This window comes from Piliocolobus tephrosceles, chromosome 21, assembly GCF_002776525.5.
Source record: "Piliocolobus tephrosceles isolate RC106 chromosome 21, ASM277652v3, whole genome shotgun sequence".
NCBI classification, from domain to species: Eukaryota; Metazoa; Chordata; class Mammalia; order Primates; family Cercopithecidae; genus Piliocolobus; species Piliocolobus tephrosceles.
The window spans coordinates 30,989,120-31,013,848 of record NC_045454.1 but is presented as its reverse complement, the minus strand read 5'-3'; the positions used below and the strand labels follow the sequence as shown (position 1 = coordinate 31,013,848).

The 24,729-nt window shown below is 43.5% G+C and overlaps 1 protein-coding gene across 1 annotated transcript; it reads right to left on the bottom strand.

The window, feature by feature from the left end:
- Positions 1-421: 421 nt before the first annotated feature.
- On the bottom strand, positions 422-21,344 carry LOC111524836 (zinc finger protein 98-like). Its single transcript, XM_026448207.1, has 3 exons — positions 21,289-21,344; positions 1,021-1,147; positions 422-525 (listed from the first exon to the last, which is right to left on the bottom strand). The coding sequence occupies exons 1-3, from the start codon at positions 21,316-21,318 to the stop codon at positions 422-424; spliced, it is 261 nt and encodes an 86-aa protein (XP_026303992.1). The 5' UTR covers positions 21,319-21,344.
- Between the last annotated feature and the right edge of the window lie 3,385 nt (positions 21,345-24,729).

The window sequence follows — 24,729 nt, the reverse complement described above, 5'->3', positions numbered from 1 at the left end:
GCAAGCTCCGCCTCCCGGGTTTACGCCATTCTCCTGCCTCAGCCTCCGGAGTAGCTGGGACTACAGGCGCCCGCCACCTCGCCCGGCTAGTTTTTTGTATTTTTTAGTAGAGACGGGGTTTCACCGTGTTAGCCAGGATGGTCTCGATCTCCTGACCTCGTGATCCGCCCGTCTCGGCCTCCCAAAGTGCTGGGATTACAGGCTTGAGCCACCGCGCCCGGCCTATCTTTAGCAATTTTACAAAGATAAGACAGAAGATGCTTCTTTGTGAGAGCAAAAAAAAAACAAAAAACAAACAAAAAAATTCAGGCTTCCTAGAAACTACTTCCTTTAGAACACAGATTTCAAATCATTTTAAGGACTTTTCTTTTTTCTGCTTTGGACCTCTCATCTGTGTTGTCTGTTGTATTCACTTTCACTCTCACCTACCTGGGGGTTCAGCTCCCATCTTATGTCTCTTCACATACCAAGGTTCTTTTCCTTGCTCCAGACAGGTGATCAGGTCTGGCTTAGAGGCAGCAATACCTGTTTTATTAAAAATAACCTGAATCATGCTCATATTCTCCAATTATCAATTTAGTAGTGTATTCAGTAAAAATGATGTAATAGAATATTCTAGTAAATTAATTCCAAAATACTAATTTACAACAACAAATGTTAAATATTTAGGAAATATTTTAATTTTGTACGTTCTTAATTTTACTACCTGGTACTACTAAATCAAAAATTGGTAGTGGCAATTACATTTTAAGATGTGGGCAACAGTATGTTATGCCACTAAATTTCTAAAATTAACACTAATCTAGAGTGAAAGGACACAGATCAGCTCAGGAGGGTGGAAAGTTCAGGTCAAAATGAAACATCTTGAAATTCTTTTCTACATAGACAAATCTTGAAGTTAAAAAAACAAAAACAAAAAACAGAGATCTGAAAGCATAAATTTCCAAAAACCATTCTACAAAAAGGAGAAATAAAACTTACAGGGTATATTAGGGAATTGTGTACTGAAGTTATTCTCACCCAGGAAGACCAGGTTTCTGTAGTTCTCTAACATCACATTCCTATATAAATTCCGCTGTGCAGTGTCCAGACATTGCCACTCCTCCAGAGAGAATTCTACAGCCACATCCCTAAATGTCAACACTCCCTGAAAAACATACAAACACACACACAAACACACACACGCATATTTACTAAGTGTCCATGAACAGAATTTTTAATTTGACTCAAGGCAAAACAAGAGTAAAGAGAACTGGTTCTTACTTATAGGAGTGACTGAAAATATTTAATAAATAACTTTCCTTTTTTTTTTTTTTTTTTTTTTGAGAAGGAGTCTCGCTCCCTTGCCCAGGCTGGAGTGCAGCCGCGCAATCTCGGCTCACTGCAAGCTCCGCCTCCAGGTTCATGCCGTTCTCTTGACTCAGCCTCCCCAGTAGCTGGGACTACAGGCGCCCGCCACCACGCCCGGCTAATGTTTTGTATTTTTTTTTAGTAGAGACGGGGTTTCACCCTGTTAGCCAGGATGGTCTAGATCTCCTAACCTCGTGATCCGCCCTCCTCGGCTTCCCAAAGTGCTGGGATTACAGGCTTGAGCCACCACGCCCGGCCTAATAAATAACTTTCAACACAGAAATATTCTCTAATGTATTCTCTAACTCTGAGAAAAGAGAGTAGTATAAGATCCACAACATCAATGTATAGATGACACTTTTCTGGATGATGAAGTATAAAATTGAGGGCATTAACACTAACATGTACATTTTTTAGTGCTATACTAACATCATACAGAATAAGTTGTGTAAAGTTTTCAGATGGAAAAGACATACTCAGAAATTACTGGTCAAATGTTAATGTGTACAATAAACTGGAGATCTTGTTAATCCTGATTATTTTTTCAGAAAATCTGAGCTGGCATGGTGGCTCATGCCTGTAATCCCAGCACTATGGGAGGGTGAGGTGGGTGGATCACGAGGTCAGGAGATCGAGACTATCCTGGCTAACACGGTGAAATCCCGTCTCTACTAAAAATTACAAAAAATTAGCCAGGCGTGGTGGCGGTCCCTGCAGTTCTAGCTACTGGGGAGGCTGAGACAGGAGAATGGTGTGAACCTGGGAGGTGGAGCTTGCAGTGAGCCAAAATCATGCCACTGCACTCCAGCCTAGGAGACACAGCAAGACTCCATCTCAAAAAAAAAAAAAAAAAAAAAAATCTGTAATAAAATGAGTTTCTGGATCTCTAACAAGTTCACCAGTAATGCCCATGTGTTTGGTCCAAGAAAACTATTTTGTCAAACATCCAGTAAGTGGAAGAGCCTGTGTGTTTTTCAGTTTTTCTGGCCTGTAAACAAAGATGAGAGCTTTCATTTTCTAAAGACAGATAACTGAAAAGAAAACCCAAGAAAGGTCAGCTGCCAGATTAAATGTGATTGTTTATGCACATCTGCTGAATAAAGGTAATAATGAAGAGAAAAATAACTAACTCTATAGAAAAAAAAAAATTCTGTCACAGAGCTCATTAACCAAGTGAGTTATTAACATCAACTGCATGAAGACGAATGTCTATGATATGCTGATGCACAGAGAAGGACACGGCATCACTGCTATGGTAACTCCCAGCCAAAAGTAAATTACAGCCTGAATTTAATCACATAGAAACATTGGCTTTATGTAAAGTTCCAGATACTGATATCTGCCATGTTCTGTACATTTTAATAGTGATTTTCAGACCCTAAAGAGCAAGTATCTCCTAATATATATATATATTTTTTCCCCAAAACTGTCCGGGTAATAAATGCCATCCCATTTAAATAAGCATTTTCCTTTTTTTTTTTTTTTAGACGGAGTCTCGCTTTGTTGCCCAGGCTGGAGTGCGGTGGCGCAATGTCGACTCACTGCAAGCTCCGCCTCCCGCGTTTACGCCATTCTCCTGCCTCAGCCTCCCGAGTAGCTGGGACTACAGGCGCCTGCAACCTCGCCTGGCTAGTTTTTTTTTTTGTATTTATTTTTTAGTGGAGACGGGGTTTCACCGTGTTAGCCAGGATGGTCTCAATCTCCTGACCTCGTGATTCGCCCATCTCAGCCTCCTATAGTGCTGTTACTACAGGCTTGAGCCACCGCGCCCGGCTAAATAAGCATTTTCTTACTCCTGTTCCGCATACAGCTAATGGAGAACAGAGATGGAACCTCAACATCACATGCTCTCCATCTTTACTAAGGACCCCAGCTTTTCCCCAATAGGAATACTGAGTATCCACACCTTTCCACGTTCCACAGCCACAAAATAAAAATTCTTAATATTGCAGTTCATAAATTCATGGTGAGAATTCTTTATGACATATAAGAAGCCATGATGTTGAGAATGTAGAGAAGACTCTGGTATACAGGAAAGAAATATTTTTCAGACCCCCTTGACTATAATAAGAACTAAAAAGTAGTTAAAACAAACTCATTAGGAAGAAAAAGCACAAGTAGAAAAGTAAAGCTCTGCAAGTATTGAACACATGGCATTCCAGGAGGCAGAGTGGACACAGCTCTTCACCTGAGACATGTTTAGCTTAAAAAGAAAAACAAAACAAACAAAATTTTTAGGGGCAGGGCAAAGATGGCCTACTAGAACCAGCAGCGATCAGAGGCTCCCACCGAAAAGAACCATAATGGCCTGTGCATCCTGCACTGGCACCTGAGGTATCCAGGTTCTCTCATCAGAACTGACTAGGCAGCTGGCATAGCCCATGGAGAGGAAGAAAGAAGAGTGTGGTGCAGCCACCCACCTGACAGCCGCACAGGCCAGGGGAGCCCCCACCCTCCTGCCAAGGGAGGCAGTGAACGAGTGTGCTACTTAGCTGACAAAACCATGCTTTTTCCAAGGAACTGTGCAACCCACAGACTGAAAGATTTCACTCGGGAACCCATGCCACCAGGACCTAGGGTCCCAACCCCAGAGCTGTGCAGATTCTCAACAACCTCTCAGCTAAAATCAGTTTAAGCCTGCTGAGTTCCCAGGGGAGGGGTGACCAGCACCACAGCTGTGGCTGCCTGCTGTCTAAGCCATTTGAGCTCCTTGGGGTGGGGCAGCAACCAGTACTGGGGCTGACAGCTGTCTAACACACTAGGCTCCCTGGGCAGGGGAAGGGCGGCAGCCATCTCTATAGCTCCTGGCGGTGCTTTAGCCCTGCTGGAGACAGGGATGCTGGACGGCTTGGTTCCAAGAGGTGTCCCCGACAGCCCAACACACCGGCTGTGCCAGACTGCAGCTACAGCACCTCTTTAGGCCTGACTCTGACCCATCCCTCCTCACTTTGTGGGGCCACCCTGCAGGAACTCCAACGGCTTCAGCCAGAGGCTCAGGGACAGAACTCTGATGTCCATGGGCCTGAGTCCCTAAGGGGAGAGGTGACTGCAGTCTCTGTGGATGAGCACATTAGCTTTTCCTTCTGCTAATTCTAAGGAATCCAAGCAACCCAGAGAAGTGGGTTTAACCCCAGTGAAGCATACCCCTCCACCAAGGGACAACAAAAGTGCTTCATTAAATGTGTCCTGTTCCTCATGCCACCCAAATGGATGAGATACTCCAACAGGGGTTGTCAGACACCCTATACAGCTGTGTTCCTACTGGCATCAGATTGGTGTTCCTTGAGGTCAGACATTCCAGAGGAAGGAGAAGGCATCCATCTTTGCTGTTATCCAGCCTCCTTGAGTATTATCTCCAGGAGCAGGAGTGAACCAGACAAATAGGGCCTAAAGTGAACCCCCAGCAAACCACAGCAACCATACAGAAGAGGGACCTGACTACTGAAAGAAAAACAAACAGAAATGAACAACAGCAACAAAAAAGTCCCCACAAGAACCTCATCCAAGAGTCAGCAGCCTCAAAGATCGAAACTACACAAACTCATGAAGATGAGAAAGAATCAATGAAAACAACGCTGAAGCCAGGTGCAGTGGCTCATGCCTGTAATCCCAGCACTTTAGGAGGCCGAGGTGGGCGGATCATGAGGTCAGGAGATCGAGAGCATCCTGGCTAACATGGTGAAACCCCGTCTCTACTAAAAACTACAAAAAAATTAGCTGGGCATAGTAACAGGCACCTGTAGTCCCAGCTACTCGTGAAGCTGAGTCAGGAGAATTATGTGAACTTGGGAGGCGGTGCTTGCAGTGAGCCGAGATTGCGCCAATGCACTCCAGCTTGGGCGACAGAGCGAGACTCCATCTCAAAAAAAAAAAAAAAAAAAAAAAGAAAGAAAAGTAAAAAGAAAAAAACACTGAAAACACAAAAGGCAAGAGTGCCTTTTCTCCAAATGATTGCAATGCCTCTCCAGCAAGGGTGCAGAACAGGATGGAGAATAAGATAGACAAATTGACAGAAGTAGGCTTCAGAAGATGGGTAATAACAAACTCCACGGAGCTAAAGGAGCATGTTCTGAATACAAAGAAGCTAAGAACCTTGAGAATAGGAGAAAATTTTTGCAATCTACCCATCTGACAAAGGTCTAATATCCAGAATTTACAAGAAAGTTTAAAAAATTTACAAGAAAAAAAAAATTCCATCAAAAACCTAGCAAAAGCTGGGCGTGGTGGCTCACGACTGTCATCCCACCAGTTTCAGAGGCTGAGATGGGTAGCTCATTTGAGGCCAGGAGTTCGAGACCAGCCTGGCCAATATGGTGAAACCCCACCTCTACTAAAAATACAAAAATTAGCTGGGTGTGGTAGTGGACATCTGTAGTCCCAGCTACTCGGTAGACTGAGGCAGGAGAATGGCGGTAGGAGGTAGAGGTTGCAGTGAGCAGAGATTATGCCACTGCACTCCAGCCTGGGAGACAGAGTGAGACTCTATCTCACAAAAAAAATGGTGGGGGGGGAAAGATGAACAAACACTTCTCAGAAGAAGGCAATTTATGTGGCCAACAAATATATGAAAAGAAGCTCAACATCACTGATCATTAGAGAAAGATAAATCAAAACCACAATGAGATACCATCTCACACCAGTCAGAATGGTGATTATTAAAAACAATAGATGCTGGTGAGGCTGTGGAGAAATAGGAACGCTTTTACACTGTTGCTGAGAATGTATATTAGTTCAACCATCGTGGAAGACAGTGTGGTGATTCCTCAAGGATCTAGAACCAGAAATACCATTTGACCCAGCAATCCCACTATTGGGTGTATACTCAAAGAAATATAAATCATTCTACTATAAAGACACATGCACACATATTTTTATTGCAGCACTATTTACAACACCAAAGACATGAAACAACCCAAATGCCCATCAATGACAGAATGGATAAATAAAATGTGGTACATACACACCATGGAATACTATGCAGCCATACAAGGAAATGACTTCATGTCCTTTGTAGGAACATGGATTAAGCTGGAAGTCATCATCCTCAGCAAACTAACACAGGGATAGAAAACAAAAAACGACATGTTCTCACTCATAAGTGGTAGTTGAACAATGAGAACACATGAGTACAGGGAGGGGAAAAATACACACCAGGGCCTGTTGTGAAGTCGGGGGCAAGGGGAGGGCACCTAGAAGCGTCAATGTGTGCAGCAAACCACCATGGCACACATATACCTATGTTATAAACCTGCACATTAACTAAGCATTGCCTCTCAAGCTTTAATGAGCTTATAAATCATTTGGTAATGTTGGTCTCACTCTATGTAATGTGATTCTGCAGGTATGGAAAGGGTCCATGAGAGGGTGTTTTAAATAAGTCCCCTGTCAAGGCTGACTCCCCCTAGGCTCATTATTAGCATTAGTTAGAGAAAGCAGGCACAGCACAGAGTCTCTTACACTTGGCACTCTTGTCACAACACAATTACTTCTGGAACAAATGAAGACAACCAATCTCCATCTTAAAGTATCATAATCTTGGTTGGCTTTTTAAAGTTGTTTGTTTTGTTTTGTTTTGTTTTGTTTTTTTAGACAGAGTTTTGCTCTTGTTGCCCAGGCTGGAGTGCAATGGTGCAATCTTGGCTCACTGTAACCTCCGCCTCCTGGGTTCAAGCAATTCTCCAGCCTCAGCCTCCCAAGTAGCTGGGACTACAGGTATGCACCACCATGCCCAGCTAATTTGTTGTATTTAGTAGAGATGGGATTTCACCATGTTGGTCAGGCTCATCTCGAACTCCTGACCTCAGGTGATCCACCCGCCTTGGCCTCCCAAAGTGCTGGGATTACAGGCATGAGCCACCGCGCCCAACGGCTTTTTAAAGTTACAGAGAAAACAGAAAGTAGCAATATCTGACTGAGTCTGCATTTATTTTTATTTTTATTTATTTGTTTATTATTATTATCTTTTTTTTTTGAGACAGAATCTCGCTCTGTTGCCCAGGCTGGAGTGCAGTGGTGAGATCTGCACTTACTGCAACCTCTGCCTCCCAGGTTCAAGTTATTCTTCTGCCTCAGCCTCCCAAGTAACTGGAACTACAGGCATGCACCACCATGCCTGGCTGACTTTTTTTTTTTTTTCTTGTATTTTTTGTAAAGCCAGGATACCACCATGTTGGTCAAGCTGTTCTTGAACTCCTGACCTCAAATGATCTGCCCACCTCCACCTCCCAAGGTGCTGGGATTATAGAAGTGAGCCACCGCACCACACCCTTGCTTTTGCATTGTAAGTACTTCAGCATGCAAATAATTACCTTGGATAATCAAGTTTCTGTCAAAAGAACTTATCTAACTTTTAGTATTTATCATTCTGTATTGCTAAATTTAATTCTACCTTTGTGTCCAACTTTCATGTGCTCCTAAAATGGGCTTTACTCTGAACAAATGTGTGTACTTTTAATGACCGAAAATTAAAAACATAAACCTTTGCCAAAGCAAAAACAAAGCAATGAATCTCAGGTTACACATAAAGACAATCCTGAGTCAAAAAGAATGACAAAAGGTTTATTTAGCTGTTAACATAATTTACATATATTTCAAAAAAGCAGAGAAAAATATCTACATACAATCTAAATGCTTGAATAAAACAGAGATGAACAAAATATCCTCCCTTACTTTCATGTTGAAAGGGCACAAGATGCCCCCACCCCGGTGTTAAAACTTTGTCCTGCTCTCACAAACATATGGTAAAAATGTTGTAAGTTCCTGTTTTTCTTGTAAGCTCCCGTTTTTCTGTGGCATGGCAAGGTCACAGGATGCGTTTAAGTATTGCCTAGGCCTGCTTTGAAACCTACCTCAAATTGATTAACTGCCTTTGTGTGAGACCGCTTTCCCGCCTCAGGTTTGTAAAAACAAATGATTAACTGCCTTTGTGTGAGACCGCTTTCCCGCCTCAGGTTTGTAAAAAAAAAAAACAAATTGATTAACTGCCTTTGTGTGAGACCGCTTTCCCGCCCCTGTCCAGCGAGCCCCTGATAAACGTCACCAGGGTTTCAAAATTAACGGAAATACTAGAGATGGCGGGAACCAATCATAATCAGCCAAATCGCTTTGTTCGAATATTGGCCAACCATACATCCAATTTGTACGATGACTCTGTGCCTGTTTACCCCAGACTATATAACACTGTTCAGAGCCCAGAAGGGGAGCTCTCTTGTCTGGCTCGTTTCACGAGCGTGTGAGAGCTCCAGGTCCGAACCTGTAATAAAGATCCTTGCTGCTTAGCTTTGACTCTGGACTCTGGTGGTCTTCTTCGGGGAATAAACGGTCTGGGTATAACATCGTATGGGAATAAAGCCTCTTAGTTTTAATTTACATTTTCTCCTAAAACAACCAGGTCACTGGACATGTTCTTGAATTCTTGGACATCTGAATTGTGAACCTGAAAGAATGTTTATGGTAAAAAAGCAGAAGAGACAAAGGTGCTATGATAAATTGATGGGTGCACATAAATAAATCAAGTTGTCAGAGATCTATGAAGAGAATGAGATACTGACACAATAATAGTGGGAGTCTACAACACCCACCGGCACTAACAGACACATTATTGAGGCAAAAAATTAACAAAGATTAAGACCTAAACTCAACATGTGACTAAACAGTCCTAATAGACTTCTACAGAACTCTCCATCTAAAAACAACATAGTATACAGTCTTCCCATCATTACGTGGCACATACTCTAGAACCACACAGACGCCACAACTTGATAAAAATGTAATTCAATACAAAGAAAATCACTTGAATCATACAATTACATGGAAATTAAACAACCTGCACTTGAATTACTTTTGGGTAAATAATGAAATTAAGGCAAGAACCAAGAAGTTCTTTGAAAAAAAAGAGAACAAAGATACAACATACCTGAATTTTTGCAACACAGTTAAGGTGGTGTTAGGAGAAAAAATTATAGCATCAAATGCTTACATTGAAAAGTCAGACTTCAGTTTAACAACCTGACATCATAAATAAAAGACTGAGAGAAACAAGAGCAAATCAACCCCTAAGCTAGCAGAAGAAATAACCAAAATCATTTCTGAATGGAAGGAGATTTTGACATGAAAAACTATACAAAAGATCAAGAATTGCAGGAGTAAAATCTTAAGGAAAAAAAAGACAAATTATCAACAAAATATTGGCAAACCAAATTGAGCAGGACATCAAAAACCTAACCGACTATCATCAAGTAGGGTTTATTCTGGGGATGCAAGGCTAATTCAACATATATGAGGTGGGGTGTGGTGGCTCACGCCTGCAATCCCAGCACTTTGGGAGGATGAGACAGGTGATCACCTGAGGTCAGGAGTTCAAGACCAGCCTGGCCAACATGGTTAAACCCCGTCTCTACTAAAAATACAATAATTAGCCAGGAGTGGTAGCTGGCACCTGTAATCCAGCTGCTTGGGAGGCTGAGGCAGGAACCCAGAGGCAGAGGTTGCAGTGAGCTGAGATGGCGCCACTGCACTCCAGTCTAGGCAACAGAGCCAGACTCCGTCTCAAAAAAAAAAAAAAGAAAAAGAAAAAGAAAGAAAAATCGCAGATGAATTAAAAAATGTGATCATCACATAAACAGAACTAAAGACAGAAAGCACAAAATTATGTCAATAGATGCAGAAAAGGCTATCAATAAAATTTAACATTTTTATGTTAAAAAGGCTCAACAAACTAGGCATGGAAGGTACATACTTCAAAATAATGAGTTATCGGCTGGGCGCATTGGCTCATGCCTGTAATCCCAGCACTTTGGGAGGCTGAGGCAGGAGGATCACGAGGTCAGGAGATCGAGATCATCCTGGCTAACACAGTGAAACCTCGTTTCTACTAAAAATACAAAAAAAATTAGCCAGGCATTGTGGCAGGCGCCTGTAGTCCCCAGCTACTGGGGAGGCTGAGGCAGGAAAATGGTGTGAACCCAAGAGGCGGAGCTCGCAGTGAGCTGAGATCGCACCACTGCACTCCAGCCTGGGTGACAGAGCGAGACTCCGTCTCAAAATAAAAATAAAAATAAAAATAAAGATAAAAAAATAAAAGGCATACAAACAGGAAGAGAGGAAGTCAAAACTTATTTCTGTTTACAGATGACATAATGCTGTACCTGAAAAACCCTATAATCTTGGCAGAAAAGCTTTTCAAACTGACAAAAAACTTCAGTAAAATTTCAGAATACAAAATAACTGTACAAAAATTAGCAGCATCCCTGTAAATAAAAAAAAAAAAAAAATGCATACCAAAAGACAAATCAAAAACGGAATCCAATTCACAATCACTACAATAAGAATAAAATATCGGCCGGGCGCGGTGGCTCAAGCCTGTAATCCCAGCACTTTGGGAGGCTGAGATGGGCGGATCACGAGGTCAGGAGATCGAGACCATCCTGGCTAACACAGTGAAACCCCGTCTCTACCAAAAAATACAAAAAACTAGCCGGGCGAGGTGGCGGGCGCCTGTAGTCCTAGCTACTCGGGAGGCTGAGGCAGGAGAATGGCGTAAACCCGGGAGGCGGAGCTTGCAGTGAGCCGAGATCCAACCACTGCACTACAGCCTGGGTGACAGAGCGAGACTCCGTCTCAAAAAATAAAAAAATAAAAAAAATAAATAAATAAACTAGCCGGGCGACGTGGCGGGCGCCTGTAGTCCCAGCTACTCCAGAGGCTGAGGCAGGAGAATGGCGTAAACCCGGGAGGTGGAGCTTTCAGTGAGCTGAGACCGGCCACTGCACTCCGGACGACAGAGCGAGACTCCGTCTCAAAAAAAAACTCGAGAAGCTGAAGTTAGCTGGGGTGGGGGCGCATGCCTGTAATCCCAGCTACTCGGGAGGCTGAGGCAGGAGAATCGCTTGAACCTGGGAGGCGGAGGTTGTGGTGAGCCGAGATCGTGCCACTGCACTCCAACCTGGGCAAAAAGAGCGAAACTCGGTCTCAAAAAAAAAAAGTCAGAGATGACACAAAGAAATGGAAAACCATTTTATGCTCATGGATAGAAAAGATCAATATTGGCCAGGCAAAGTGGCTCACACCTGTAATCCCAAAACTTTGGGAGGCTGAAGTGGGTGGATCACAAGGTCAGGAGTTCGAGACCAGCCTGCTAACATGGTGAAACCCCATCTCTACTAAAACAAAAATTAGCCGGGCGTGGTGGCAGGCATCTGTAATCTCAGCTACTCGGGAAGCTGAGGTAGAAGTCACAGTGAACCGAAATCACAACACTGCACTCTAGCCTGGGTGACAGAGCAAGACTCCATCTCAAAAAAAAAAAAAAAAAAAGAAAGAAAGAAAGAAAAGATCAGTATTATTAAAATGGTTACACTGCCAAAAAATTACAGATTTGCTATTTTTATCAAACTACCAAAAATATTTCTTAACAGAATGAAAAAAAACAAAACAAAAATATTTTAAAATTATGGAACCAAAAAAGGGCCCAAATAGCCAAGCCAATCATAACCGAAAAGAACAAAGCTGAAGTCATTACATTACCTGAATTCAAACTATACTACAGGGTACAGTAAACAAAGCAACATGGTACTGGTACAAAAACAAACTCATAGACCAACACAACAGAAAGCCCATAATAATGCCACACACTCACAACCATCTAGTCTTTGGCAAAGCTAACAAGACGAATCTGGAAAGAATTCCCTATTTAACAAATGGTACTGGAAAAACTAGCTAGCACTATGTAGAAGATTGAAACTGGACCCTTTCGGCTGGGCGCGGTGGCTCAAGCCTGTAATCCCAGCACTCTGGGAGGCCGAGACGGGCGGATCACGAGGTCAGGAGATCGAGACCATCCTGGCTAACACACGGTGAAACCCCGTCTCTACTAAAAAAATTAAAAAAAACTAGCCGGGTGAGGTGGCGGGCGCCTGTAGTCCCAGCTACTCGGGAGGCTGAGGCAGGAGAAGGGCATGAACCCGGGAGGCGGAGCTTGCAGTGAGCTGAGATCCAGCCACAGTACTCCAGCCCAGGCGACAGAGCGAGACTCCACCTCAACAACAACAACAACAAAAAGAAACTGGACCCTTTCATTATACCATATACAAAAATCAACTCAAGATAAATTAAAGATTTAAATGTAAAATGTCAAATTATATATTTAAAAAAATCCATGAAATACCATTCTAGACATAGAAGCCAGCAAAAATTTTAAAATAAAGATACCAGAAGCAATTGCAACAAAAGTAATAATTGACAAATGGAAGCTAATTAAGCTAAAAAGCTTCTTCATAGCAAAGGAAACCATCAATACAGTAAACAAACAACACACAGAACAAAGAAAATATTTGCAAACTATGCTTTTGACAAAGGTCCAATATCCATAGTTTATAAGAAACTTAAACAGGTTTAGAGAAAAAAAAAAAAAAAGACCTCACTAAAAGGTAAACAAAAAACATGAAAAAGATGTTTTTTTCAAAGAAGACATACATGTGGTTAACAAGCATATAAAAAATGCTCATCACTAATCAATCATTAGAGAAATTCAAAGAAAAATCACGGTGAAATATCATCTCACACCAGTGAGGATGGCTATTAGAAAGTCAAAAGATAACAGATGCTGACAAAGTTACAGAGAAACAGGAATGCTTATACCAGTGGGAGTGTAAATTAGTTCATTATAAAAAGCAGTGTGACGATTCCTCACAGAAGTAAAACAGAATTACCTTTTGACCCAGCAACCTCATAATTGAGCATATACCCAGTAAAATACAAATTATTCTATCATAAAGACATACACATGTTCATTGCAGTACTATTCACAATAGCAAAGACATGGAATCAACCTAAATGCTTCTCAATTGCATACCAGATAAAGAAAATATGGTATGGCTGGCCATGGTGACTTACACCTGTAATCTCAGCACTTTGGGAGGCTGAGGCAGGTAAACAGCCTGAGTTCAAAAGTCTGAGGCCACCCAGTGCAACATGGCAAGACCCCATCTCTACAAAAAATACAAAAAAAAAAAAAAAAAAAAATTAGCCAGGCCTGGTGGTGTGTGCCTGTAGTCCCAGCTACGTGGGGGACTAAAGTAAAAGAGGATTGCTTGAGCCTGGGAAGTTGAGGGTGCAGTGAGCTGAGATCATGCCATTGCACTCCAGTCTGGACAAGAGAGTGTGACCATCTCTTCAAAAAGAAAATAAAATAAAAGGTTTAGGCCATGCGCAGAGGCTCACACCTGTAATCTCAGCACTTTGGTAGGCCAAGACAGGCGGAACACAAGGTCAGGAGTTCGAGACCAGCCTGACTACCATGGTGAAACCCCGTTTCTACAACCCCGTTTCTACTACACACACACACACAATTAGCTGGGCGCGGTGGCAGGTGCCTGTAATCCCAGCTACTCAGGAGGCTGAGGTAGGAAAATAGCTTGAACCAAAACCATGCCACTGCACTCCACCCCGGGCAACAGAGCCAGATGCCATCTCAAAAAAACAAAACAAAAAATTTAATAAAAATAAAAGTATGGGCCATGCGCAGTGGCTCACGTTTGTAATCCCAGCACTCTGGGAGGCCAAGGGGGGAGGATCATGAGCTCAGGAGATAGAGACCATCCTGGCTAACACGGTGAAACCCTATCTCTACGAAAAATACAAAAAATTAGCCGGGCATGGTGGTGGGCACCTGTAGTCCCAGCTACTAGGGAGGCTGACGCAGGAGAATGGCATGAATGTGGGAAGCGGAGCTTGCAGTGAGCCGAGATTGCATCACTGCTCTCCAGCCTGGGCACAGAGCAAGACTCCTTCTCAAAAAAATAAATAAATAAATAAAATAAAGTATGGGGTCCAGGTGCAGTGGCTCACATCTGTAATCCCAGCACTTTGGGAGGCCGAGGCGGGTGGATCACTTGAGGTCAGGAGTTGGAGACTCTGTCTCTACTAAAAACATAAAAATTAGCCAGGCGTGGTGGCGCACACCTATAATCCCAACTACTCAGGAGGCTGAGGCAGGAAAATCGCTTGAACCCATGAGGTGGAGGTTGCAGTGAGCCAAGATCGTGCCACTGCACTCCAGCCTGGGAGACAAGAGAGAAACTCCATCTCAAATAAATAGAATATGGTACATACATACCATAAAATACTGTGTGGCCATTAAAAAATATGCACGCACACACACACACACACACACACAAAGATCATGTCCTTTGAAGCAACATGGATGAAGCTGGAGACCATTACTCTTAGAAAACTAACGCAGCAGCAGAACACCAAATGCATGTTATTCTAAGTAATAGCTGAGGATGGGCACAGTGGCTCATGCCTGTAATCCCAACACTTTGGGAGGCCAAGGCGAGCAGATCACCTGAGGTCCTGAGTTTGAGACCAGCCTGACCAATATGGAGAAACCCCATCTTTACTAAAAATACAAAATTAGCCAGGCGTGACGGCACATGCCTGTAATTCCAGCTACTCAGGAGGCTAAGGCAGGAGAATTACTTGAATCCAGGAAGCGGAGGTTGTGGTGAGCCAAGATCACACCACTGCACTCCAGCCTGCGCAATAAGAGCAAAATTTCATCTCAACAACAACAACAAACAATTAAGAGCTGAATAATAAGAATACATAAAAACAAAGAGGGAACAACAGACACTGAGACCCAGTTGAGGTTGGAGAATGGGAGGACAAAGAGGATCAGAAAAACTACCAGTTTGGTGCTATGCTTAGTACCTCAGTGACAAAATAATCTGCACACCAACCCCCCATGACACAATTTTAGCTGTATAACAAATCTGCATGTGTACCCCTGAACCAAAAATAAAAGTTAAAAGAATAAAAATCTATGAGTGGGAAACAGTGCAATGTAAGTGGAAGAACTGGTTTGTGCTACAGAGAGCGGCTCAGGTAGAGGTATACTCTGACGGATTTTGTGTTTACACAGGCAGATGAGATGATGAACAGGAGGTACAGGAGGTCCAGAACCCTCAGCTGGTGGGGAAAACAGGTTGCTGTTACAGATTCAGTGTCTGGGGGTTGGGATATGCCAGGAGACTTGTAGACACTTGTATAGGTTTTTGTCAAGAAACACTAGAATCAAAAATGCTGTTGTAAAATTTCTCAGGGTGGTATCTAGTCCTGGGAGATGTCTGGACACATTAATATCTAGTGGGTTTGCTTGTGAGTGAGTGGGAATCCTGTGGTGACAGCTGTGGAAAAAAGGGTTTGCTGTTAGAGTTTCTTCCTCTAAGTCTGGATCCTCTCTCACTCTGGGAGACCTGGAATCACAGGACAATGGGCAGTGTGACACTCTGTGTACAGGACAGCAGAGCCTCCCATTCCCAGATAAACCAGAGTTTTATTCCAGGCCAGGCCTCTGTGATATCTTTTTTCTTATACCAAATCTGTAGAGTTTACTGAACACCAAGCCATTGCCCAACACCAACTCATTGTCTAACATTTGAATTTGAATTCTGACAGCACCCAGAGTCAGCATAGACCCTGATTCAGGGCTCATTTTCACAATAATGTTCTAATGGCAGATGCCAGTCACAAACCCCATAGGCCCCTCTACGCTTCTAAGCTACTGTTTAAAAATTATGGACTCAGGTAACCTCCCTCAAGTTTCCTAATTTGATAGAGTTACTCACAGAACTCAGCAAAACACTGTAGTCACATTTATCAGCTTATACAAAATACAACCCCCAAGAAAGCCAAATGTAAGAAATGTATAAGACAAAGAAAAAAATGGGGAAAGATGAAGCACATGGATAATCCTGGTAAACAGCTGTGATTAATAAAAGTCTCTATCCTTTGTGTTCTCCAGAAACAGTTTATGGAAAGAAACATGCTTTCCATTATGGCTTAGGTGGTGTTCTTTTTTCTCACCTATCACATAGCCAGACACAGACTGCACATTTTCTTCTCGTTCTTATTTTTTTATTTTTTATTTTTTTTTTGAGACGGAGTCTCGCTCTGTCGCCCAGGCTGGAGTGCAGTGGCTGGATCTCGCCTCACAGCAAACTCCGCCTCGCGGGTTTACGGCCACTGCAAGCTCCGCCTCCCGGATTCACGCGGTTCTCCTGCCTCAGCCTCCCGAGTAGCTGGGACTACAGGCGCCCATCACCTCGCCCAGCTAGTTTTTTGTATTTTTTAGTAGAGACGGGGTTTCACCGTGTTAGCCAGGATGGTCTCGATCTCCTGACCTCGTGATCCGCCCATCTCGGCCTCCCAAAGTGCTGGGATTACAGGCTTGAGCCACCGCGCCCAGCCTTCCTTCTCATTTTTAAAAATCAGCTGGCCGGGAGCGGTGGCATGCCTGTAATCCCAGCACTTTGGGCGGCTGAGGCGGGTGGATCACCAGAGGTCAGGAGTTTGAGACCAGCCTGGCCAACATGGTGAAACCCCTCCTCTACTAAAAATACAAAAATAAAATTAGTCAGGCATTTTGGTAGGTGCCTGTAATCCCAGCTTCTTGGCAGGCTGAGGCAGGAGAATTGCTTGAACCTAGGAGGCAGAGGTGGCAGTGAGTGGAGATCATACCACTGCACCGCAGCCGGGGTGACAGAGCGAGAATCTGTCTCCAAAAAAAAAAAAAGAAAGAAAAAAAAATCAGCTGAATTTTTCTTCAGTGGTCAGAATAAAATACTTTTTAATCAAACTTCACTTATCTCCTCCCCACAGGGTCCTTAACATTCAGCAACACTCAATCCGTGTCAAAATACAGCCCCATTTTATGTCCTTCCTAAGGACATGCTGACTTCAGGGTAAAACATTAATCTAGAATCTGACTTTTTCACCCTCCATTTATCATTCATTTCCCTCCCACCTTTGTTCTAATCTTGTTTGTTCCTTCCTTGTCTGCCTGAACTTGCAATTTTTAAAGATCTTATAGTAGGTATTTTCTCCTGTTACAATACGTCTTTGGAATTTAATTTTTACATTAATCTAACTTTGGTTTATCTTAAACGGTCTAGAAACTGCTTCAAAACAATAACCACTTCATCTTTACAAAAATCCTGCCAGTTCTTTCCCTTCTGAACCTTAACTGCATCTGCCTGTGGGTCCCCAGCTTTCCAGGGCTCTGTAGCTTCTCTCACTATAAAGGTTTCTTCCATGGCTGGGGTGAGGAGGCTGGGACATCTGCAAGAGTGGCTTTTCAGAAAAAAACTAATTGGGCCATTAATAACCTTCTTTTGCAGGCTCAATATTAATTAGCCTTAGCTTGGAGTCACTAGGCTCATGCTTTGATTTCCATTGTCAGAGTTATTAACTTGGTTTTCAAAACTACGTGTGTGAAAAATTCAGTAACATTACTCAAACACAATGTTCATGTAAGGGAATGAAATTATAAGATGATTCCATTTTATACCTCAATGAGAAAAGCAAAAGTATCAATTCCTTTCAGGCAATACATGTCTTACTATTTCCATTAAAAATCACGTAGTAACAATTAGTCATATGGGAACATTGCTAGGAGGTACCAAGTTTTATCTCATAAAATTTAGCATGAAACTCACAAGTCATGAAAACAAGATATAGAACAGAGATATTCACCGTCACAAATTTACTCTGCAATAAAAGGAAGTGATATTTTATGAATCTATGTAACGTAACTTACCAATTACCTGTCACATTTTCTTGTGAAAATGTATTCTGTGTCTTGTTGTTTTTTTAAGACGGAATTTTGCTCCTTCACCCAGGCTGGAATGAAGTGGCACGATCTTGGCTCACTGCAACCTCCGCCCCCTGGGTTCAAAGAATTTTCCTGCCTCAGCCTCCCCAGTAGCTGGTATTATAGAAGCCCACCACCACACCTGGCTAATTTTTGTATTTTTAGTAGAGATAAGGTTTCACCACATTAGCCAGGCTGGTCTTGAACTCAAAACCTCAGTTTATCCACTGGCCTCAGCCTCCCAAAAACGCTAGAATTACAGGCATGAGCTACCGTGCCTGACGGGAAATGTATTCATTTCCTACAGCCAAAATGCAGGAGAAATTTTCCCTATTGTTTTTCTTGGTAGCATTTTAAAAGCAAAGTCTTGGAATTCTGCTTGAAATCACCCAGTCATAAAAAACACACCTGAAAAAATTCCTAAACTCACTTTGGGAAAGAAAAAGATAAACAAAATTTTTAACAAATGGAATACATAGGGGCCGGGCGCGGTGGCTCAAGCCTGTAATCCCAGCACTTTGGGAGGCTGAGACGGGCGGATCACAAGGTCAGGAGATCGAGACCATCCTGGCTAACCTGGTTAAACCCGTCTCTACTAAAAAATACAAAAAAAAAAAAACTAGCGGGGCGAGGTGGCAGGCGCCTGTAGTCTCAGCTACTCGGGAGGCTGAGGCAGGAGAATGCCATGAACCTAAAAGGCAGAGCTTGCAGTGAGCTGAGATCCGGCCACTGCACTCCAGTTTGGGCAACAGAGTGAGACTCCATCTCAAACAAACAAACAAACAAAAAACAAATGGAACACATAATTTTTTCTGATATGCACAACTTTTATGCCCTATGTAAATACTATAAGTATTTTCCTACTTTTTAAATTTTACTAATAAAATATAATTTACAGTTAAAAAACTAAAGTCGATATAAGTGAACAAATCTTTTCAAGGTGAAAAACCCAGGGAGTAGCAGTGTTGATTAGAAAACAGATATGTAGGTTGGGCACAGTGGCTCAGCCTGTAGTCCCAGCACTTTCGGAGAATGAGGCAGGCAGATCACGAGGTCAGGAGTTCAAGACCATCCTGGCCAACATGGTGAAACCTCATCTGTACTAAAAATACCAAAAAAAATTAGCCAGGTGTGGTGGTGCATGCCCATAGTCCCAGCTACTTGGGAGGCTGAGGCAGGAGAATCACTCGAATGTGGGAGGCGAAGGTTGCAGTGGGCCAAGATCGTGCCATTGCACTCCAGCCTGGGTGAGAGCTAGACTCCATTTGAAAAAGAAAAAAAAAAGAAAGAAAACAGATGTGTCTGACTCGTGTGTCAATTCAGATCATCCAATCACTTGAGAGATTCTCCCACTCCATCCTGCTCTCTTAAGTGCTCAGTGACCACTCTCTGAAGAGACACTGCACTATGCTCAAGTGAGTGCCCCAAGTGTATTTTACTTTGCAAGTTTTTGAACCATCTCACTGAAGTCAGGTGATCTCTTTCTTTTGTCTTTTGGGATACTATTTTTTCTTTCACAAATCTTAGAGCATTTAGAAGGCAGAAATTATTTCTGTTTTCCCCTCAATACCAGCATGTGAGTGGTGGATCAGCAATCTGTCTCCAAGAAACGGAAGCTGGATTGGGTGAAGACAATTTTAATGTCTCAAGGGGTTAGCTTTTCAAAGGAAGAGTACACCAAGAGATTTGTCTCTTCCCCAGGGTATCCACTTCAGAGGCTACACTCCCTACCTCAGGTTGTCCTGTGAAAGAAAATGACTTAGGAGCTGATATTCACTAGATACTCTAGCAGACATAGCCATAGCCATTATCTTGGGTTATTCAGAAACAGTACTGAAACCCAGGACCAAGAAAAAACGACAGGGTTGCTGAGGACAAATCACCCCATAATGTTTGAAAAATAAAAACATCTTGACACTAAAACATTCTCATAAGATCTTTGTGCCTAAAGACAAAAGAAAAAGAGGCACAGAGATTTTTTACAATTCACTATCAGGGGATTATTCTTTGCTTTCTTCTCACAGGAAATATTTACAAACAGAAAACATTCCTCTTTCTTTTTCTTTTTTCAATTTTAAATAATTTTGTTTAAGCCACTGCATTTTCCACTTACAATATAGAGTTTATAAAGTGCAATGTTATTTCCTTTCCCTGTGCATATGTTCCATACTCAAATATTGAGAATGCCCGGTAACTTACTATAACAGCTTAACTTTTTAAAACTGCCACAGAACTTGCTACAAATTTAGGTCCTTCAAATGAGAAAACATATCTTTTTCAATATGCCATCTAATGCTTTGTCAAAAAATGATTAATTAAAATACAGTATCGAAAATGTACATTAAAGAACAAATAATAGATTCGGGACAGGAAGTTGGCATTTGAGATTTTCAAAAGAAACTGAAAATTCAGTATTTTACTGCGAGCCAGAGTTAGGCTGGAGAAATGGGGTGTGGGGGGTTGACCTGAGATCCTGCTTGGGACTCATGTGAAAAATGTAAGGGAAAATCAGTCCCATGTGGCGGCAAATAGACTGAGGTTGCTACAGTCCCTGGATTCCTAATTTTAAAAAATCTAACTCAAATGCTTTTTTTTTTGTTTTGTTTTTTGTTTTTTTTAGAAATTACCACATTGGGGGAAACAAAATTCAGGCTTAAAAAACAATAAACTGCCAAGTAAGCTCTGGTTACACAACCAGGACGTTTGTAGGCTCAAGGTGAAAATTAAGAAACTACGTAAATGTACCTAATCGATTACTGAATTTGGGCATTTTCATCATGCATCTGTCCTTCGAGATCTTTTCATGGACCACAAACTACAACCCATAGCTGGGTGCGCTACAATTTTTGAACCGCTCCTTGTTTAAATTCTTAGGCATTTTCGCGATAACTCCCATACATTTTTAATAGGCGAAAAGAGGAACTAGGAACCCCATAAACCAAACAAAAGCTTTTTCCATTCATGAACCCTCACCCCACCACTCCGAGTCAAGATTCTCCCGTGACGAATCTCCCGTGGTCCCTGCACAATCTAGGAGAGACACCGCGCTGCGGGTGCAGAGCTGCCCAGAGAGGACTCCAGGCCAGGGCACAATCACTGCGCAGGGAAGACACAGCATGGCCGGGGTCCGGCTGTCAGCGCAGTCGCCAATCTGATGGCTGAAGGGGACTGAGGCCGAGTTGGGTAAGGAGAACTCGGGGCGCAGATTGTGGAGCTGACTGCGGGGAGGCCTGAGTCCCGCCACAGCCGCTTCTCCTCTCTCCGGATGTCGGACCCGGCACTCTTACCATTTCTAGGCTTCCAGGGGGTCCTGGCATCTTAACTGTTGATCTCCACTACTTGCAGGTCCAGGGCCACAGAGGCTGGGCCTCAAAGAGCAGAAGACACAGAACGGCGAGGACGAGACCAGGAACTCCGGCTGCAATGAGAGACAAAGACCCCGCCATATCCCGGAAGCCGCCCTTTCCGCTCCAGCTGCGTGCCTGATTTGACGGTTCCCAGGCCAGCGCCGCTGACTGGATAACGTTTAAGACCCCACCCCCGTGCCGCGCGCTCACGCCCTGAGTGACAGAAGATGTGACCAAACGCTGGGCTGAATGAAGAAAGAGTGACAGCCGAAGGTGCAGCCTTTTCAGGCAGGGCTTCCTCCCGGAGGTGAGCTAAGACCATTACTGAGGGTGTTAGCCTTTAACCTTGTGTATAAAGTCTCATGTATTTGTAAATACTATACTGTATCGCTGCTCACACATGAAAAGAATAGAATAACAATTATTTTTAAATTTCTGCTTTTTTTTTTTTTTTTTTAAGACGGAATCTCGCTGTGTCGCCCAGGCTGGAGTGCAGTGGCGCGACATCAGCTCACTGCAACCTCTGCCTCTCGGATTCAAGAGATTCTACTGTTTCAGCCTCCTGAGTAGCTGAGATTACAGGTGCGCGCCAACACACCCCGCTAATTTTTGTATTTTTAGCAGAGACAGGGTTTTCACCATGTTGATCAGGGTGGTCTCGAACTCCTGACCTAGTGATCCGGCCGCCTCGGCTTCCCAAAGCACTGGGATTACAGGCGTAAGCCACCGCGCCTAGCCTAAATTTAGGCTTTTATAACCTTCCTGGTTCTGGTCCTTTGAACAGGCAACCTGAGATAGTTTTGTTTTGTGTTAAGATGGAATCTTGCTCTGTCGCCCAGGCTGGAGTGCAATGGTGCGATCTTGGCTAACTGCAACCTCTGCCTCCCGGGTTGCAGTGATTCTCCTGCCTTATCCTCCCGAGTAGCTGGGATTACAGTCCTGCGCCACCATGCGCAGCTAATTTTTTTGTATTTTTATTAGAGAACGGGTTTCACCATGTTGGCCAGGCTGAACTCCCAGTTGATCTGACGGCTTCGGCCTTGCAAAGTGCTGGGATTACAAGCGTGAGCCACCGCGCCCAACTAACCTGAGATTTTTAAAAGGACACAATCCTTCCAAGTAAAATGTGATCCACATGAGAATTTTAAATTTCCTATTAGCCAAACTTTATTTTTTTTTTATTTTTTATTTTTTTTGAGACGGAGTCTTGCTGTGTCTCCTGGGCTGGAGTGCAGTGGCTGGATCTCAGCTCACTGCAAGCTCCGCCTCCCGGATTCACGCCATTCTCCTGCCTCAGCCTCCGGAGTAGCTGGGACTACAGGCGCCCACCACCTCACCCGGCTAGTTTTTTGTATTTTTAGTAGAGACGGGGTTTCACCGTGTTAGCCAGGATGGTCTCGATCTCCTGACCTCATGATCCGCCCGTCTCGGCCTCCCAAAGTGCTGGGATTACAGGCTTGAGCCACCGCGCCCGGCCTCCTATTAGCCAAACTTTAAAAACAAGAAACACACGGGGCTCGGGGCTCGGTGGCTCACGCCTGTAATTCCAGCACTTTGGAAGGCCACGGCGGGCAGATCACGAGGTCAGGTGTTTGAGATCAGCCTGCCCAACATGGTGAAACTCAGTCTGTACTAAAAATGCAAAAATTAGCTGGGTGTGTTGGCGGGTCCCTGTAATCCCAGCTACTCGGGAGGCTGAGGCAGGAGAATCGTTTGAACCTGGGAGGCAGAGGTCGCAGGGAGCTGAGATTGTGCCACTGTACTCCAGTCTGCATGACAGAGTGAGACTGTCTCTAACATAAAAATAAAAATACTTTGGCCTGGCGCGGTGGCTCACACCTGTAATCCCAGCACTTTGGGAGGCTGAGGCAGGCAGATCACGACGTCAGGAGACTGAGACCATCCTGGCCAACATGGTGAAACCCTGTCTCTACTAAAAATACAGAAATTAGCTGTGCGTGGTAATGTGTTCCCGTAATCCCAGCTACTCAGGAGGCTGAGGCAGGGGAATCGACTGAACCAGGGAGTTGGAGTTTGCAGTGAGCCAAGGTGGTGCCACTGCACTCCAGCCTGGGTGACAGAGTAAGACTCCATCTCAGAAAAAAATAAAAACACTTTTTGATATGTGTGGGCTATTTATGATTTTCAACAATGACTAAAAGTAGTGTGCCTGAACCAATGTCTTACCTTGAAATCAAGTGACTAGAGACAGATCTGCTAGGAAGACATTTCATTTCTTTCTTTCTTCTATTTTTTTAGTTTTTAACTTCTTTTTTTTGAGACGGAGCCTCGCTCTGTTGTTGAGGCTGGAGTGTGGTGGCGCGATCTTGTCTCACTGCAACCTCAGCCTCCTGGCTTCAAGTGATTCTGGTGTCTCAGCCTCTGAGTAGCTGAGAATTCAGGCGTGCACCACCATGCCTGGCTGATTTTTCTATTTTTAGTAGAGACGTGTTTGCAAGGCTGACCTCAAACTGCTGACATCAGGTGATTCACTCGCCTCGGCCTCCCAAAGTGCTGGGATTATAGGCATGAGCCATCCCACCTGGCCTGTATTTTGATTTTTAAAATAGCAGAGCTCCTGTTGAAGATTTCAAAGTCAGAAGCAGCCATGGGACAAATCTCAGAAGCACACGTGGAAATCACACACAGTGAATGCATCCCTCACCCTGAACTAATTGTTTTCACCCAAGTCTGCATGTAAAAATCACCTCGGGTGGGGGGGTCTTTATAAATCCCCCAAACATGAGTTGCCACACCCCAATTAAATCAGGTTCCTGGAGTGGAAACTGGGCAACAGTGCAGTTTAAATATCTCTATGTGATGACAGTGTATCCAAGCTCAAATGCCTCTGCTGTAAACCAACACTTTTAGGTGACCTAGTTGCAAATTATTTCTCAAATGAATGAAAAAATATTTGTCCCTAAGTCATGGCCTTTCAGTCTTACCAATATTACCAAATTAGTGTTCTTTGCAAAACTACCTTTGCTATTGGTTTTGTTCCTGAATCAACCCAGGTCCATATATATTGAGTGCACCCTATGTGCAAGGCACTGTGCTAGGTGCCCTGACATTGGTGATCATTACTGTGGGAGAAAATTTTTCTGGAATAAAGGTTTCATTCCCCCAAAATTAAAAACATGTTATGAACCAAATTGGGGCTAAAACAAAAAGACCTGTGGTCTCACTCAAGAGTTAGGGCTTGGCTGGGTGCGGTGGCTCATGGCTGTAATCCCAGCACTTTGGGAGGCCGAGGCAGGCAGATCATGAGGTCAGGAGATCGAGACCATCCTGGCTAACACAGTGAACCCCTGTCTCTACTAAAAGTACAAAAAAAGTAGCCGGGTGTGGTGGCACGTGCCTGTAGTCCCAGCTACTCAGGGG